The 15,121-nt window shown below is 43.2% G+C and overlaps 1 protein-coding gene across 2 annotated transcripts; it reads left to right on the top strand.

Annotated features, from left to right (window-relative positions):
- Nucleotides 1–690: 690 nt before the first annotated feature.
- Nucleotides 691–14,251, top strand: LOC134074974 (cell adhesion molecule 3-like). 2 transcript variants are annotated; one of them, XM_062530528.1, is made up of 6 exons: nucleotides 691–871; nucleotides 2,447–2,652; nucleotides 3,780–4,049; nucleotides 4,292–4,618; nucleotides 12,357–12,608; nucleotides 13,004–14,251. In XM_062530528.1, the coding sequence occupies exons 2-6, from the start codon at nucleotides 2,571–2,573 to the stop codon at nucleotides 13,135–13,137; spliced, it is 1,065 nt and encodes a 354-aa protein (XP_062386512.1). In that variant the 5' UTR covers nucleotides 691–871; nucleotides 2,447–2,570; the 3' UTR covers nucleotides 13,138–14,251. The 2 variants fall into 2 exon arrangements, with proteins under 2 accessions (XP_062386512.1, XP_062386530.1); XM_062530546.1 differs by lacking the exon at nucleotides 691–871 and having other exon boundaries at nucleotides 2,164–2,652.
- Nucleotides 14,252–15,121: the final 870 nt, after the last annotated feature.

Raw genomic sequence — 15,121 nt, 5'->3', positions numbered from 1 at the left:
AAGTCTAACATCAGTGAGTTGGAGTTTGCCAGCAGATTCTCTCCATCTTCCTCTGACTGAAGAAGAAGAAGAAGAAGAAGAAGAAGACACAACTTTTGAGCTTCTACACAAACTTCTAGATATGTTTCCAGAGGAAGGAAGGGTTGAGGGCATGTGAACACACACACACACACACACACACACACACACACACACACACACACACACACACACACACACACACACACACACACACACACACACACACACACACACAATATGAGTTTGCTCATTCACACACATCTTGTGTACACACATTCACTTATCTTATAACAGCATGCGTACGTTGTTGCCATTTTATCCCACATGCCCAACGATGCCAGGAATTGACCGGGAGAGATAAAGATGGAGTGGGGTCAGGAAATGACACACACACCCTTCTAAATTCTTCAGTGGATTCCTAGAGAGGTGAATTCCAAAGCACAGGGGAAACACATGGTCCACCACCCGTGCTGTTGACATCCATGTCCGGTAATATGAGTAAAAAAAACACTGCTGACGGGTACTACTCCACCCATGGTGATGATGACACACATGTCCTGTGTTGTACTGTCAGTAGATCTACGGAGGAGGATCATAGTAGGGGGGTCAGAGATGCAGTTCTTCTCTATATTTCTGAGGCATAAGGAGTGAGATTATTAATTGAATTCGACGTGCAACATCAGGAAGCCATTCGGTGTTACACGGCTGTTTTTTGTTGTTGTCGTTGTTGTCCTACGCTGCAGAGTTTTGAATTAATTGGAGGCGGTGAACAGCTTTAGGGATGAAACTGCAGTAGTCAATGGGGGACGTGACATTGGCTAGAAGTGTTGACCAGGACTTGTACGCTGAGGTGAGTGAGGAGGAAAAGGGCACTGTGAGAAACATGAATATGTGCAGTGCAGCAGACTATGCAATATAACACCAAGGCTATTAATATATAATAACACATGGGATAGTAAAACCTGAGTGGAGTGATGTGATGTGTTTGGTCACTACAAGCCAAGTTTGGTCACTAAAAGCCAAGTTTTTTGTTGCTAGCCTGGCTACAGGCCCTTCTTTGTAGCATTTTCTCTTCAACTACAATTCAGTTTGAAGACTGTACTACTGTATTATTCATGTCTAATACATATTCTTTAAAACACACTTTTTTCCCTCAATTTCTAAAATAGTATGGCTGCTCATTGACCACAGAGGCTGCTCCACCCCATCCTCTCTTTAGGCGAAGTGCATGACCATGTGTCTGACTAAGTGTCTGAGATATCTGTCTTTGTCTATAATTCACAGCAGGCAAATAACCAAATGATTACGTTAGCGCAATGTACTTAGAGCTACAGTGTGTGAGGTTAGTGACTTTAACTAACTTGGCAAAAATGTTCATAAATGTGCTTTATGTAGCTATTGTTGTATTGTAGTGCATGTGTCTGCTTTTCTGATTGTCTTATAGCCCTTATTGTTCTGTATTTGTTTTCATTTTGTATTGTCTTTTAGCCTGACGAGCCAGACCCACATCAAGATGTAGGGTCTGGACACTCACCGTAGACAGGGCTCAATCGGAGGGGTGGGATAAACAGTTGTCTTTCAAATTCCCTCCCCACAATAGGATAACGCTAAACGAATCATCTTCTTGTTTTCAAGTAGCAGGATGCGTAACCTTCCCTCTCCACGCAATAGGATAATGCTAAGCGAATCATCTTCTTGTTTTCAAATAACAGGATGCGTTACCGTCGCAACTTCTGGTCGCATGTCAGTCACCATTATGTTAAGCCCTGTGATTGGATCGCTGGTGCTGGGGGTTCTCAGCTCCCTACCTCAACGGAGCGTTGCTAGACTGCCCCGCCAGCCAAATTACATTTGCTGCCGCTAGGGGCATCTAGATTTCTAGGCTAATTGTCTTTCACTTTCCCTTCAAAGTTTTAGTCCATGTGCTGTTAGTCCCCTTCCATATAAGGACCACAATGGAAACAAGCCTTTTTGGGCTTTATTGTGCTTTTATATATCCTTTTGATCATGTGATGTTCAGTAAAGTTTCAATCAATCAATCAATCAATCAATCTATCTATCTATCTATCAATCAAAAAGTCAAATCTAAAAGAAAACAAAGGCTTGACATATCCAATGAGAGGTATGTCATAATAGCACATTTTCTCAGTTGACTGATTAGGGCAATAATTAACAAATGAGGGGCATACTGTAAGTCTATGGCAAAGGCACTGCAACTGATATGACTTCATCCAGGTGTAGTGGATTAGAATCCTGGACTGCACCTTTGCTGAGTTACCAACTTTCAACGCTTACTTGGCACAAATTACACAAAGAATGTGTTTAATTCAGGAGGAGACCGAGGTGAAACGTACATGGCATGGAATGCACTGAAGGCACTGGAATGTCCTTTTTTTCTTTTTCTTTTTTTTTAACTTTACACCAGAGGGAAGATAAACTTCAGCAGATCATGACTCACTGTTCAACAGCACAAGTAGGCATGTCGGTACCAGGCTCTGGGCTCAACCCACTCACAACCAGCCAGCCTGCGGCTGTCTGTTGAGTTCAGCATGGATCAGATGGAGGACTACTCTCTAAGACGAGGAGTTTTCTGGACAGTGCTTCTGATTTTATTCAACTCGACACCATCAAGTAAGGGAAGGTTGATTCATTTGAAAGGAAATATATTTATTTGTAATTTTTTTTTTTTTTTGCTTTTGGTTTCACCCTTTCCTCTCTCTCTCTCTCTCTCTCTCTCTCTCTCTTTCTCCCTATAACCAGTTGTTTCTTTAGTTGTCTTTCTTTCTTCCTTCCTTCCTTTCTTGTTTTTTTACATTCTCACAGATTTGAGGTCAACAGATGTGATGTGCAGATGTGTAGGTTATGGGGTGTTGAATGGAAGGTTATGAAAATGAGAATGGGTCCAATAATCATAATCCCTGACAAACCTTGATACTTGGTTTGAGTAGAACTATCAATCGGCTACAAAGATTTTAATCTAAAACAACTTTTTGTTGTTTTTTTATTTGTTTGTTTGTTTGTTATGACCTTGGGTGTCATGAAAGGCACTTTAAATAACATTTATTATTATTTAGTATTATTAACATACTTTTTTGAGTTCAAAGAAACCAAGATTGTGCTGGGCATGCCTTCATGCTGGGTGGTCATATCATTAGTATGGGGGAGTTGCTCTGTTGATGGAGATTTGTGAGGAGTCCGAAAAAACATGTGAAAAAATGAGCTTTTACTGACAGTTGGTTCCTGAAGCACCATCTGTGAAACCATTAATGCTCGCCGTGCAGTTACCTCAGCCAAAGAGGTTATGTTTTCATCGGGGTTTGTGTGTTTGTTTGTTTGTCTGTCTGTTTGTTTGTCTGTCTGTTTGTTCGCAAGATAACTCTAAAAGTTACGGATGGATTTCGATAACATTTTCAGGGAAGGTCTGAAATTATCTACGTGAGAAAAAACGATTACATATCTGTCTGTATCCAAGAGGCGGTTATGTTTTCGCTTAGCGGAGGTTGGCGCTCCATGAGTGCTTTTCTAGTTATAACTGTACAACAACTGCTAGCACAATTTCCTCATTGGCCAACAATACATTAGCCTGGGTGTTCCCATGCTGCCTTGCTTGTGATTTGATTCAGAAGTGGTGGCGCTAGGCTAGCCAGGCTATAGGCCTACATGGGAATTGTCCAACAACATGAAACTGAAACTGTGCCATAATAGTCCCTCCTTCTGTGTCCTGTGACACATCCAAGTCTTTTGTTTTTGGGGGCCAGACCAGGAGTGCACTGTGGGGAAGCCCATCGTCGACCCTCCCAGTCTGGTGGTGAAGTATGGAGACCCAGCCTCCGCGACCTGCAGCACCCCTTTCCACGTGGACGTCATGGGCTGGAATGCATCTGTGGGTGCTGCAACGGAGAACACACAGCTGCTGGTCTGGACCGTGCCCAGCGTGACTGACTGGTCCCTGGGCCGCGGCATAACATGCGTCACCAGTTCAGAGGAACACGGACGATGCCAGACCCATCTCCCCATCACCATTTACAGTGAGTAAATTCACAAACACAGAGTTTGTGGTACCATTGATGTGGAGGTCAAGGTGCCAGAGTTTGATGCTCTGTGTGTGTGTGTGTGTGTGTGTGTGTGTGTGTGTGTGTGTGTGTGTGTGTGTGTGTGTGTGTGTATGTATGTGTGTGTGTGTGCACATGTCTCTGTGCGTCTGTATGCATGTGTGTGTGTGTGTGTTGTCTGTGTATGTGTGTGTGTGTGTGTGTGTTCGTCTCCACAGAAATCCCTGCCCGTGTGACCCTTGAGTTGCTATACCCCCCTGTGCCACTGATTGGAGGGAGGGTCTACACCTTCTACTGTACGGTCCACAGCGTGGCTCCGCACGCTAACGTCACCGTGAGGTGGACCGAAGGAGACCGAGCGTGGACGAACACGGAAGTCGTTTCGAAGGAGGGTGACGAGCTCGCCACGGTGAAGTATCGCCAACGTATCAGAGCCTCCAGAGAGACCCACGGAGTCTCCTACAGCTGTGCTGCTCATCTGGACTTGAACACGGCCGAGCCTGTTCCTGACACCAGATCCAACACCATCCAGCTGGAAGTATTGTGTAGGTCTTGCAAAATATTTCAATGCATACATTTCAGTTTGTTGTTTATATATATATACAGTACCCTCCAGAATTATTGGCACCCTTGGTAAAAGTTGACTAAAAATAGGTATAAAAAATAATCTTTAGGTGATTTATTGTGCTCCCACAATGAAAACAATGAGGAAAAATATACCCTGCAAGGCAAGCACATTTATTCTGAGTTCAAAAGTTCACTATCCGAAAATTTGCCAGATAAATAAATGAATGTGGGAGTGCTTGGTGTAGGTCACTAGTCAGGGTCCTGACGAGCTTCTCGTGAGCACGGTGGCTCTGCGCTGGCATTACCACTCGTGGTCGTGAAGTGCATCATGGGATCACGCCGGGCGTTAACTGCGCTGGCAGACGTCAGCCCGGAGTGACGACCGTGCGCACCCGTGAAGCTTAACATGATATCGTGCCTGACCTGCAGCGGAGGCCAGGCAAGATGCCAGACGACGGATAAATGCAGCACGAATAAGGGGACCAGACTAGACCTGAGCTTGGAGACTATTGCAATTTAAGTAGCAGAAACATTATGATTATAATTAAGCGGAGATAGCAAGTTGGGCAAGGTCGCAGGCTGGGGTCCTGAAGTGCACCGCCGTATCACACCAACCAGACTGCGCCGGCAGCATTTGGTGTGATCTCTGTGAGCACCCCAACAAGCCAGTAATGTGGGGACCCCTGACCAGGACCCTGCCACCTTGAATATTATGTCTTGTCATTGAGATGAGATTTGAAGTGAAAAGAGAGGAGCAGCATAGTGCGATGTAGTTAGCTTGAGACCTCAAGGTTAACTTTGACATGCAGGGCAATGAACTCGCAGTAGCAGAGCTCGGGTCATTACAGGGCAACACGGGTCAGTGCATGGGAATACAGCTTGCAGTTGCAGAGCTTGGAGTCAGTGCAGGATAGTACAGCTTGCAGTTGCAGAGCTTGGGGTCAGTGCAGGATAGTACAGCTTGCAGTTGCAGAGCTTGGGGTCAGTGCAGGAGAGTGCGGCATGCAGTTGCGGAGCTCAGGGTCAGTACGAGCGGTACTGCTTACCATTGCGGAGCTCAGAGTCAGTACAAGCGGTACTGCTTGGCAGGGATCATGCAGGAACTTACTGCGCTGGCAGAAGTCGAGAAGGAACCAAAAGCATCCCAAAAAATGCAAGCAAGTTGAAAAGACCTTCGCTGGGAATCTAAGAAAGGTATCTAAGAACCCTGGCAGAGCTGCCCAGAGAGCGAACATTCTGGCTGTAGACTTGAATTTTCCCCTTTGGGAATCAATAAAGTATCGATCTACAGTATCTATACATTTGGTATAGTCAGTTTCGGCCAAATTTGGACAATAAGGAGTTTGTTATCTGGGTGCTAGACCATTTCTGCTGCAATGTAACCTAAAGATGTAACGGTCTGTGCAAATTTCAATAGCATTGGTCGATGTTGGAGTTGTGCTTGGAACAATAGGAGGCTTGAATGACCAGATCAAAATTTAGAGAATGAGAGCATCTCAGCAGGAGAGGGTTGGGCAATGAAGTGAGCGGTACTAGTGAAGAGCATAAAGTCATGTTGTAGCTGAAACTGAGTGATTGTTAAGAGAAACCAAGCTTGGCAGAGTCTATTCTCAGCCAAAATGCTCTGCAGGGATCGAGTCACAGCACAGATACGTGCATGCACCCCAGGGATGCAAGCAACTGAGGCACCTAGAAGATGAAGCAAGAGGGTTTGGTAAGGAGCAGAAAGAGAACCTGAAGATTCAGTAACATCCATAGATTAACCTGGGAATGAAAGAGGAAGGAACATTGTTAGAATGATGTGGTGACCCCAAGAGTGATGGCACAGCTCCAGGGAAGGAGGTGAAGGAGTAACCCAGGACGCGGTCCTTAGGGGAAAGGGGTGTAGGCACGAACGCGGTTCGGTGATAGGCAGAGGAAAGATGTAGCGACGCGGTCGCTACAGCTAGGGAAGGAGGTGGCTCATCACTCTGGGTCAGTAGGACACCTATGCTGGAGGGAAGTGGTTAGACATGACAAGAAATAAAATATGAAGACCTGTGCTGCGGCTCTGTTGCTCCACGGATCAGCTAGAAAGGGCAAAATAAAACTAGGACAGCAGTGTTTTAGTAAACCAGAGATATCAATATGCATCAATATAGTAATGTCAAGTGCAAGGAAAGAATAAAAACTGTAGCCAACCATATAGTAGCTAGCAGCAAAAGAGAAATGGTGAGCAGCATGAATTATGGTGAATTCCAGAGAATGGCTCAGAGCTACACGCTGGTGTATAATGCTCTCTTGGTCAGCTAGGATGGAATGGAGCAGAGCTACACGCTGGTGTATGCCCTCTTGGTCAGCTAGGATGGAATGGAGCAGAGCTACACGCTGGTGTATGCTCTCTTGGTCAGCTAAGGATGAAATGGAGCAGAAAACGCTAGTGTATGCTCTCTTGGTCAGCTAAGGATGGAATGGAGCATAGCTACACGCTGGTGTATATACTCTCTTGGGAAGCTAGGGAAGAACTTTAATTAGCTGCCACGCTGACGGTGGAAGATGATGGGGGAGAGAGATATAGCGACGGGGTCGCTATGCTAAGGAAGGAGGTGGCTCAGCATGGCACCTATGCTGGAGGGGCGAGGTCAAAAGACGGTTGACCAGAATTAAACTGAGAACCTGTGCTGCATCGCTGATGCTCCGTTGTCAACTAGAAAGTGCAGAAAATAACATTAGAACCACAGCATTTGAGTATCATAGATATCAAATATCCGCCAATTTAGCAATATCAGTACGCAGGAGCAACTGAGGGCATGTGCTGCGGCACGGGTGCTCCATTGGTCAACTGGAAAGTGCAGAAAAAATAAAATTAGAACCACAATATAATGACATGTGCTGCAGCACTGGTGCTCCAATGGTCAACTGAAGAGACTGAAAGTGCAGAAATAAAATTAGAACCACAGCATGAGTAAATACTTATCTACCAAATTTAGTAAAATCAAGTGCAAATGAGCAATGAGATACTGTAGCCCAACAGCTGTAGCCTAGACATAAAGGAGAAGTGGTGAGCCACACATTTATGGGAAAGGAGCAGTAGCCTACGCACTGTTATAAGTGCTTGGTCAGCTAGGAAGTACTAAGCAAGCTACACGCGGGTGTAGGTGCTCCCGTGGTCAGCTAGGGAAGGGTTTTGATTTGTTTGCATTCTTAAACGCACGTACTGGGAAAAAAAAAAAAAAAAAAAAAAAAAACCTGGTCCTCTTTACAATGAGTGGCCGAGCAACGGCTCCAGAGAATCAGCTACCTTCAAGCCTAGCGGGCATTGAGTTGGGTTAAAGAAATGCAGGCGATTATACTATGTTTCTATTTCATGAATGAAAATACTATGTTTCATGCAGCGGCAGAACATTGACCTTGACTCCGTATTTCACATGCACGGTGCGCAAACAAGTTCATGTGAATTGATTTGTAGGCCTACCTCTCGCAAGTCAATCGCCGCGATGAACTCGTTAGAAAAGTTATCAGCAGTTAGCGGCTTGCTTAAGAAGCCTTACCTCTAGAAGCAGCTGTTTGCGGTTTCGCAGTAAAAGCAAATGGCAAATTGAGCCAATTGAAACGTTGAAGCTAAATAAGACTGAAATGCAGCCGGGAGCCTTCAGCTCAGCTAGAGACTGCTAAAGACCAATGCGGCAATGACGGCAGAAGCAGCAACAGTAGCCATACACGCGTTAGCCTTAGCTACCTGCAAGGGGAAAAACTAGTTTGGTTGGTAACGTACGCGGCAAGTGTAGAAGTGATAAGCTTGCCCGCGCAAATCATATGGAATACCGGCAGCCTACTGAACAACCGGACAACAATGAACCATGAAGCAAATCTAGTAGCGGCTACCTATGAGCGGACCCAACACGGCCTAAATTAACTAGCCAAAACAACCAAAGTAAACCAATGAGGCTTCAGCTAGCCTGTAGCTACGTTTGCGACGTGAGTTTTAAGACAGTCTTTACGGAACAGCTTTACATACAAAATGACAAATAAGAACGGCCTCACTGCAATTGTTTCCCGTGAAACCTAGACGCAATGAAGTCTGTAAACGAAAATCTAAGCCAGCAAGTTCTGCTTGACAACGGGAGGCAGGTCACTTGCAGCGAGCAAGTTAGGCAAATTTAGGCCGCCGGCGGGTGCTGCTGTTGCTTTGCGAGCGAAAAAAAAAACGCTGCAGAAGCACCGGCAGGTGAGCGTTGACTAATGCTAGAAGTATACCAAAGATCCTTAAGGCGTAGCAAGATACGTCGTCGTAGTTCATGTCTATGGGCGCAAAACGGGGATCACTTCCTCTGCATAAAGAGGCGCGTCATTGCGTGTCAGACGTATTCATGGGTTTCATCAGGTCCCTTTCCACAGGTGTACAAAATCAAGCACTCGATTATCAATGCTTGATGATGTTCCAAAATAATCTTGCTGCTCTTTCAAGCCCTCTACATTTATTAGTTCTAATATGGAAGTAACACACACAAAGCATACAAGGAATTGAATAAAAACATCAATGGAATAATGGAAATATGTCGCTGCTCTCATTAAGTTACCCCAGCGCCAATCAGGATTTGGTTCAGCTGGCTGGCTAATGTGTTGTCAAGGTAGAGCGTACGTAGCAACCGGCCAATAAGCAGAATAAACAAGAGGGACACACCTGATATAAAGTCGATTTTCTCCAGACGGGAATGCTCAAAAATGCTAAAAAGGTACCTGAAGTGGTCAGAAGGGGTTGAGGGTCATGAAACCGTGCCCAAAATTCACATTCCTAACTCTAGAGAATGGAGATTTTAGCATATAGTTGAAATTCTGGTCTATGTCCATAGACTTCAATGGAACAGTTGCTGCCTCTGCTCTGCATAAAGGGGGATTTTGACCCCCCCTCTTGCGATTCGGGTTCCAGGAAGTGGCTTCTCATGAAGTATCTTGCTCCGCCCTTAATTATCTTTGAGTATACTCGACGCACCCGACCTGTCGCGCGACAATGTGACGTCAAAATGACGTAATTTCCTGTGTCGCAAGCCACATTTCAGCCGCGCGCCGACCTGTCGGACACCGAACATTTTTTATCAGCCGCGCGCGCCAACCTCGCACGACAACTAGGATTGAAGCCAAGCTCACGGAGCCAGTGTCCTTATACAGTCATCAACCACATAAACCACATTCAGGCATTATCATATAGCCTATCCAACATCTTAAATAAGCCCATTCATTTTTAAAACGACTGTAGTCATGAAGTTTGAATAATAGTAAGTTTGAAAAGTGGGAAGTTAACTTGGCTAGGCTGCAGCAGTTGCCGTTTGGATGACTGATTTGTTTACAGTCGTGAACTACGTTGGATAAGTTAACGAAGTTACCAGTGAGAGTTGCAACAGGAGGATATTAGGGGGAAATGACTAGGACCGAGGCACATAAGTATTCCAGCAAAAGGTAAGGAAGAGATTTGTTTTCAACCAAAGGATATCTGCTAGACCTAAAAATATATATATATCTTTCCATTTAGGGAGATTACACAAGCTCATCTCATAAACGAGATGGTAGGCTAATCCTTCAGTTGTGCAAGCTAAGTCTGAAATATCAGCAAAGAAGCTAGTTGCTACTGCCATTAACGTCAATGGATACCGTGCCTCCGTTCAGGAGAATACTGCAAATTGTGTCGCGACTACCACGCGCAAGTATACATGGTTACAACGTTCCCCGTGACGTCAACATGTCGCACGACAAGTCGGGTGCGTGAACTGTACCGGGGCCTTAAGCCATCAAGTTTATAGGAAGTGGAGGCGTGGCAAAGTTTTCGTCACGTTCCTCTCGAACTTAAGTTTGCAACTGCATAAAAAGGAAAATCTCATAAAGAAATAAATATTTTTAACAAAAACAGCTTGCTCACAATTATTGGCACCCCTGAAACATATTATGTACAACATTTAACAGGAGCATTTTCCTATGTAAATGCAACGTTTTAAAGTAAATCAGAGTGTCTGTGAACTTTCAGAAGTAGTTCATGACGTTCTTTTTCATTATGGTATGAAAATGAAGTCACTCAGAGGCTAAATCCTCTAGTCATTTTTCAACATTGTAGAGACAAGAGAATACACTAAATTGAAATAAAAAGAAATTGTGTTGACATTTGTAAGTAAGAGAATGCCTATGGAAACTAGGTATTTTGTTGAAAATGCCTATATTTCCAGTTAAAATGATGACTAAAAGGTTCTAATCATCTGGAAATGTGGCAAACATGCTTGGACAAAGACCCATGGCTATTTTGCTCCCACGCACAGTATGGAGGATGGTATGATAGGCAAAAAAATCCATAAGAACTACTGTTGAGAGTTACAGACAAAGCTATCATCTTGGGGTCACCAAGTCCCCCCCAAAAATCTTCAAAAGTGACCTCACTGCTAATAGATTATTTAGACAGCATGTCAGGTTAAAGCCAGTAGAGTCATTTAATGAACAATGTAAATGGCAGGAGTTACTTAATGGTACCATGACATGTCTGGGAGTGTGGTCTATTGTCAGATGAAAATAAAATTATGCTCTTTTGCTAAAAACACTTAAGGTGTCTTTGGCGTACATAGAAGAATGACTATACTAAAAAGAACCCCATGCCTAATCAGAATTATGGTGGAGGGGCTGTGCTATTGTGGGGCTGTTTTAATTCCCAAAGGCCTTGGGAACCTAATTAAGGTGCATGGCATCATGAACACCAAAAAAAACCTGAACATTTTCAAAGGAAATCAAACAATCTCTGCCAAGGCCCTAAAAGTTGGTCATGATTGGATCATTCATCAGGTCAATGAACCAAAACAAATGCACAGATCAAAACAAATATGGTTTACTGAACACAAAATCAAGCTTCAGACATTGCCATAGCAGTCCCCTGATCTAAACTCCATAGAAAAACAGTGGGATGAGTCAACGAGAAGAATGCACAAGTGTGGACCTAGCAATCTGGACGATCTGGGGAGGTTTTGTAAAGATGAATGGTCTTAAATCCCTTACTTTGTATTCTCAATCTTTATGGGGTGTCAGAGAAGAATATTACATGCTGTTTTATTGACAAAGGGAGGTTTAAGAAGGTATTACAAGTAGGGGTGCCAATAATTGTGAGTGACGTGTTTTTATTAAAAACATTTATTTCTTTATGAGATTTTCCTTTTTCTCAGAATAAATTTGCTTCCCTTGCAGGGTGTATTTTTCCTCTTGGTTTTCATTGTGGGAGTACAATAAATCACCTAAAGATTTTATTTAGACCTATTTTTAGTCAACTTTTACCAAGGGTGCCAATAATTCTGGAGGGTACTGTATATATATATATATATATATAAAAAGCATCCTCATTCTGATGAAAGACTTTGAAAGTATTGCATGGGTCTTTCAAAATATAGATACAACTAATGTATACAACTGAGCTGAACATTCTATCTAAACCAATATTGATGTGGAAGTACAGTATTTATAAATATACATAAAACATCTGACAGCAGTTATGAACATGATAAATCAACCAGTTTATTTTTGTTGCGTTTCATTGACAATACAGCTAATCTTGACAATTTCATTTTTTTCTTGCAGTTTTCAAGCGGTCTGTATTTGATTGATTGATTGATACAGCATTAATCCCTAGCTGAATGTTATTTCTCATTTTTTTGTAAGTTGCTGTGAATAAACGCTAAATTAATGAATGTAAATGTTCTTCTGTGCTAACAGATAAACCCATAGTGGTTAACGCCAGTGAGGATGTGTCCCTCAAACCAGACGGCAGACTGGACCTGATCTGTGAGGGCGAAAGCAACCCAAGCCCTTCGTATCTATGGAAACACAACGGGGCAGTTTTGGCCCATGCGAACAAAACAACTCTCTCGATCGAGTCCGTCAGCGGGAGCCACGCTGGAGTTTATGAGTGCGTCATCTCTAACAGAGAAGGAGACGTTACTGTCAGCATTAAAGTCGATGTTGAAGGTGAAAGAAATCTACTGAGCTCTTCTAATGTTTGCAAAATTACAACACCCCCTCCCCTCTCATTCAGATTACTTACAGTATTCATAATTAATCATTATCACCATGAATGTGCCAGTTTCAACATTTTGAGTAGATAAATCGTAGTCCTAAGACTATAATGTCCCTAGGGGGTGTAATCCTTTCCACACATCACTCCATGTTCCACAGCTAAGAATGTCGCCACATAGCACATGTAACATATGACAGCACATACAGTAGCACGTGATACAGAACATGTAACATACTGTACATCCCACCCACCCCTACATACATAATGAATATTTGATAATGACTCAGTTGACAGATTAAAAGGCTGGTGTACCCCAGATTAACATGTTCTACCCACCCTCTCTCAGTGCCATCAGTGCCTCCTTCGCCCGTCGTCGGAGTCTCGGCAGCGATAGCTGCACTGGTCTTGGTGGGCGCTGGGATTGGCGGGTACTGGCTCCACCGCAGGAGGACTAAGACAGACTGCTACCAGTTGAGGTAGCGCAGAGCCAGAAGACCAAGACAGACTGCTACCAGTTGAGGTAGCCTACTGTAGCGCAGAGCCAGAAGACCAAGACAGACTGCTACCAGTTGAGGTAGCGCAGAGCCAGAAGACCAAGACAGACTGCTACCAGCTGAGGTAGTGCAGAGACAGAGACAAAGCTGTAGTCAACAGCACTGCAAGGGACAGGCGCTGTGGCTCATCGTCAGGAGACAGAGAAAGACTACAGACCTGGCTTTGAATACCAGAGAAAAGAACTGGGTTTTGTTTTTGTTTGTTTGTTTGTTTGTTTGTTCATATTTTGTCACCTTGAGCTTTTTGTTGTTGTTGTTGTTGTTGTTGTTGTTGTTGTTTTTTACCAAGACAGTACCATTATCTGATGAAATCTTGTGATGGGTTGGTGCAAGGGTGATGGGATGGAAAGGATGTTTAGCAGCAAGGAGGAGGAAGAGAAAGGGGCATGATGAAGAGCAAAGGAGAGAGTGAGCGAGAGAGAGAGAGAGAGAGAGAGAGAGAGAGAGAGAGAGAGAGAGAGAGAGAGAGACCCAATCCCTCATTTATAGCCTGTAGACAAATAAAGAACAAAATGGCCATTGGTATGTTGCATCAACTGTGGCACTGACACATATGGATGGCATGCCAAGTCTCACTTTTCCTGCAAGAACATCCAAATCTGTTAACAAATATTTCTGCTATATCCAAGCTGACCATTACAATTTAAACTACTTTTTTGCCCTTCAAATCAAATCAAATGTTATACAATTATGCAAGGTATGTAGTGAAATATGAAGTGTATAGCCACAGAACAGCCATCAAGAAAAGCACAGCGATTCAATATGCAATATATGTCCACATTCGGTTAATATGTAGGCTATTCACTTACAATTGGCAGAGCAGCCAGATGTACAAAAAGGTCACAGTGCACATAGTAGTCAACATATCACAACATTATCACAGTTGCTATCCCTACTCCATATCCTGAATAGAATCAAAATCCAACTTCCTCGCTATAAGAGAGAAGGCAAATGCAGCACGCTTTCTGTGTTTGTTTGTTAGAGTCATTGTGCTTTCCTTGATGGCTATTCTATTTATTGAGAATAAACAAATATTTGTTTTTATTAGACTATTTATTTCTAACCAACATCTCACTTTGTAGCACCTCAATGAGAATGAAAACACACTTTAAAAAAATACCTATCAAATAAATAGCCTATGTGATGTACTAAGCTCGTATGACTGTGTGTAATGAATACTCTCATCAAGTCAAGTGGTCCAAGTAAGTCCTCATTCAAGATTATGGTTGGACTATAGGATACATTCAGAGACAGTGGATAGAAGCGTTTCCCTTCAGATAGTGTCCCACAGCACACAGAGGAGACAGGGGTCTGTGATGATTAGTCTTGGCTATTATTAGGCCTAAATGTCCTAGAATCGGTTTGACCGTTTGAGGGCTTAAACAAATGAAAAAAAAATAAGCTTATCATAGGCTACTTCTTAAAAGTCATTGTGCCAGAGTCTAGATTTGTAACAATAATCAAGGAACGTAGTCTAGTAGCCTACTTTAACCTTTAGTATTGCCTAGCCTACTAGGTTATTAATATGTGTAGCCATATTAATATACATTCTATCTTGTGTTTCTCCATGCCTATGCATGGGCTTTACTGGCATTTTTGCAACAACAAAAAAATAGGCCCATGTGTTTGTTTGTTTGTTTTCACACGGTTAGTCCCAACCATTTCCCTCATTTGCCTATAGGCTACTATGTCTGATGTTGTTGTTGTTGTTGTTGAGTGTTTTTTTGTTGTTTTCGTTTGTTTTTCAGGCCTTCTACCGTAAGTCCATTAGCAAAGCAGGAAACTTCCAGACTTGCGGGTCTTTTGTCGACATCTTGTGGCAGCCAAATGATTGATAGTCCCTCTTCTTTGTTAAAAGTCTTGACTCTTTTAGGGATAAACACAACTCGAAATATGTTATAGGCTAATTG

The sequence above is a fragment of the Sardina pilchardus genome, chromosome 1, assembly GCF_963854185.1.
Source record: "Sardina pilchardus chromosome 1, fSarPil1.1, whole genome shotgun sequence".
In the NCBI taxonomy this organism is placed as follows: Eukaryota; Metazoa; Chordata; class Actinopteri; order Clupeiformes; family Clupeidae; genus Sardina; species Sardina pilchardus.
The sequence above is the reverse complement of the archived record's forward strand: the minus strand, read 5'-3'. Positions and strand labels throughout refer to the sequence as shown.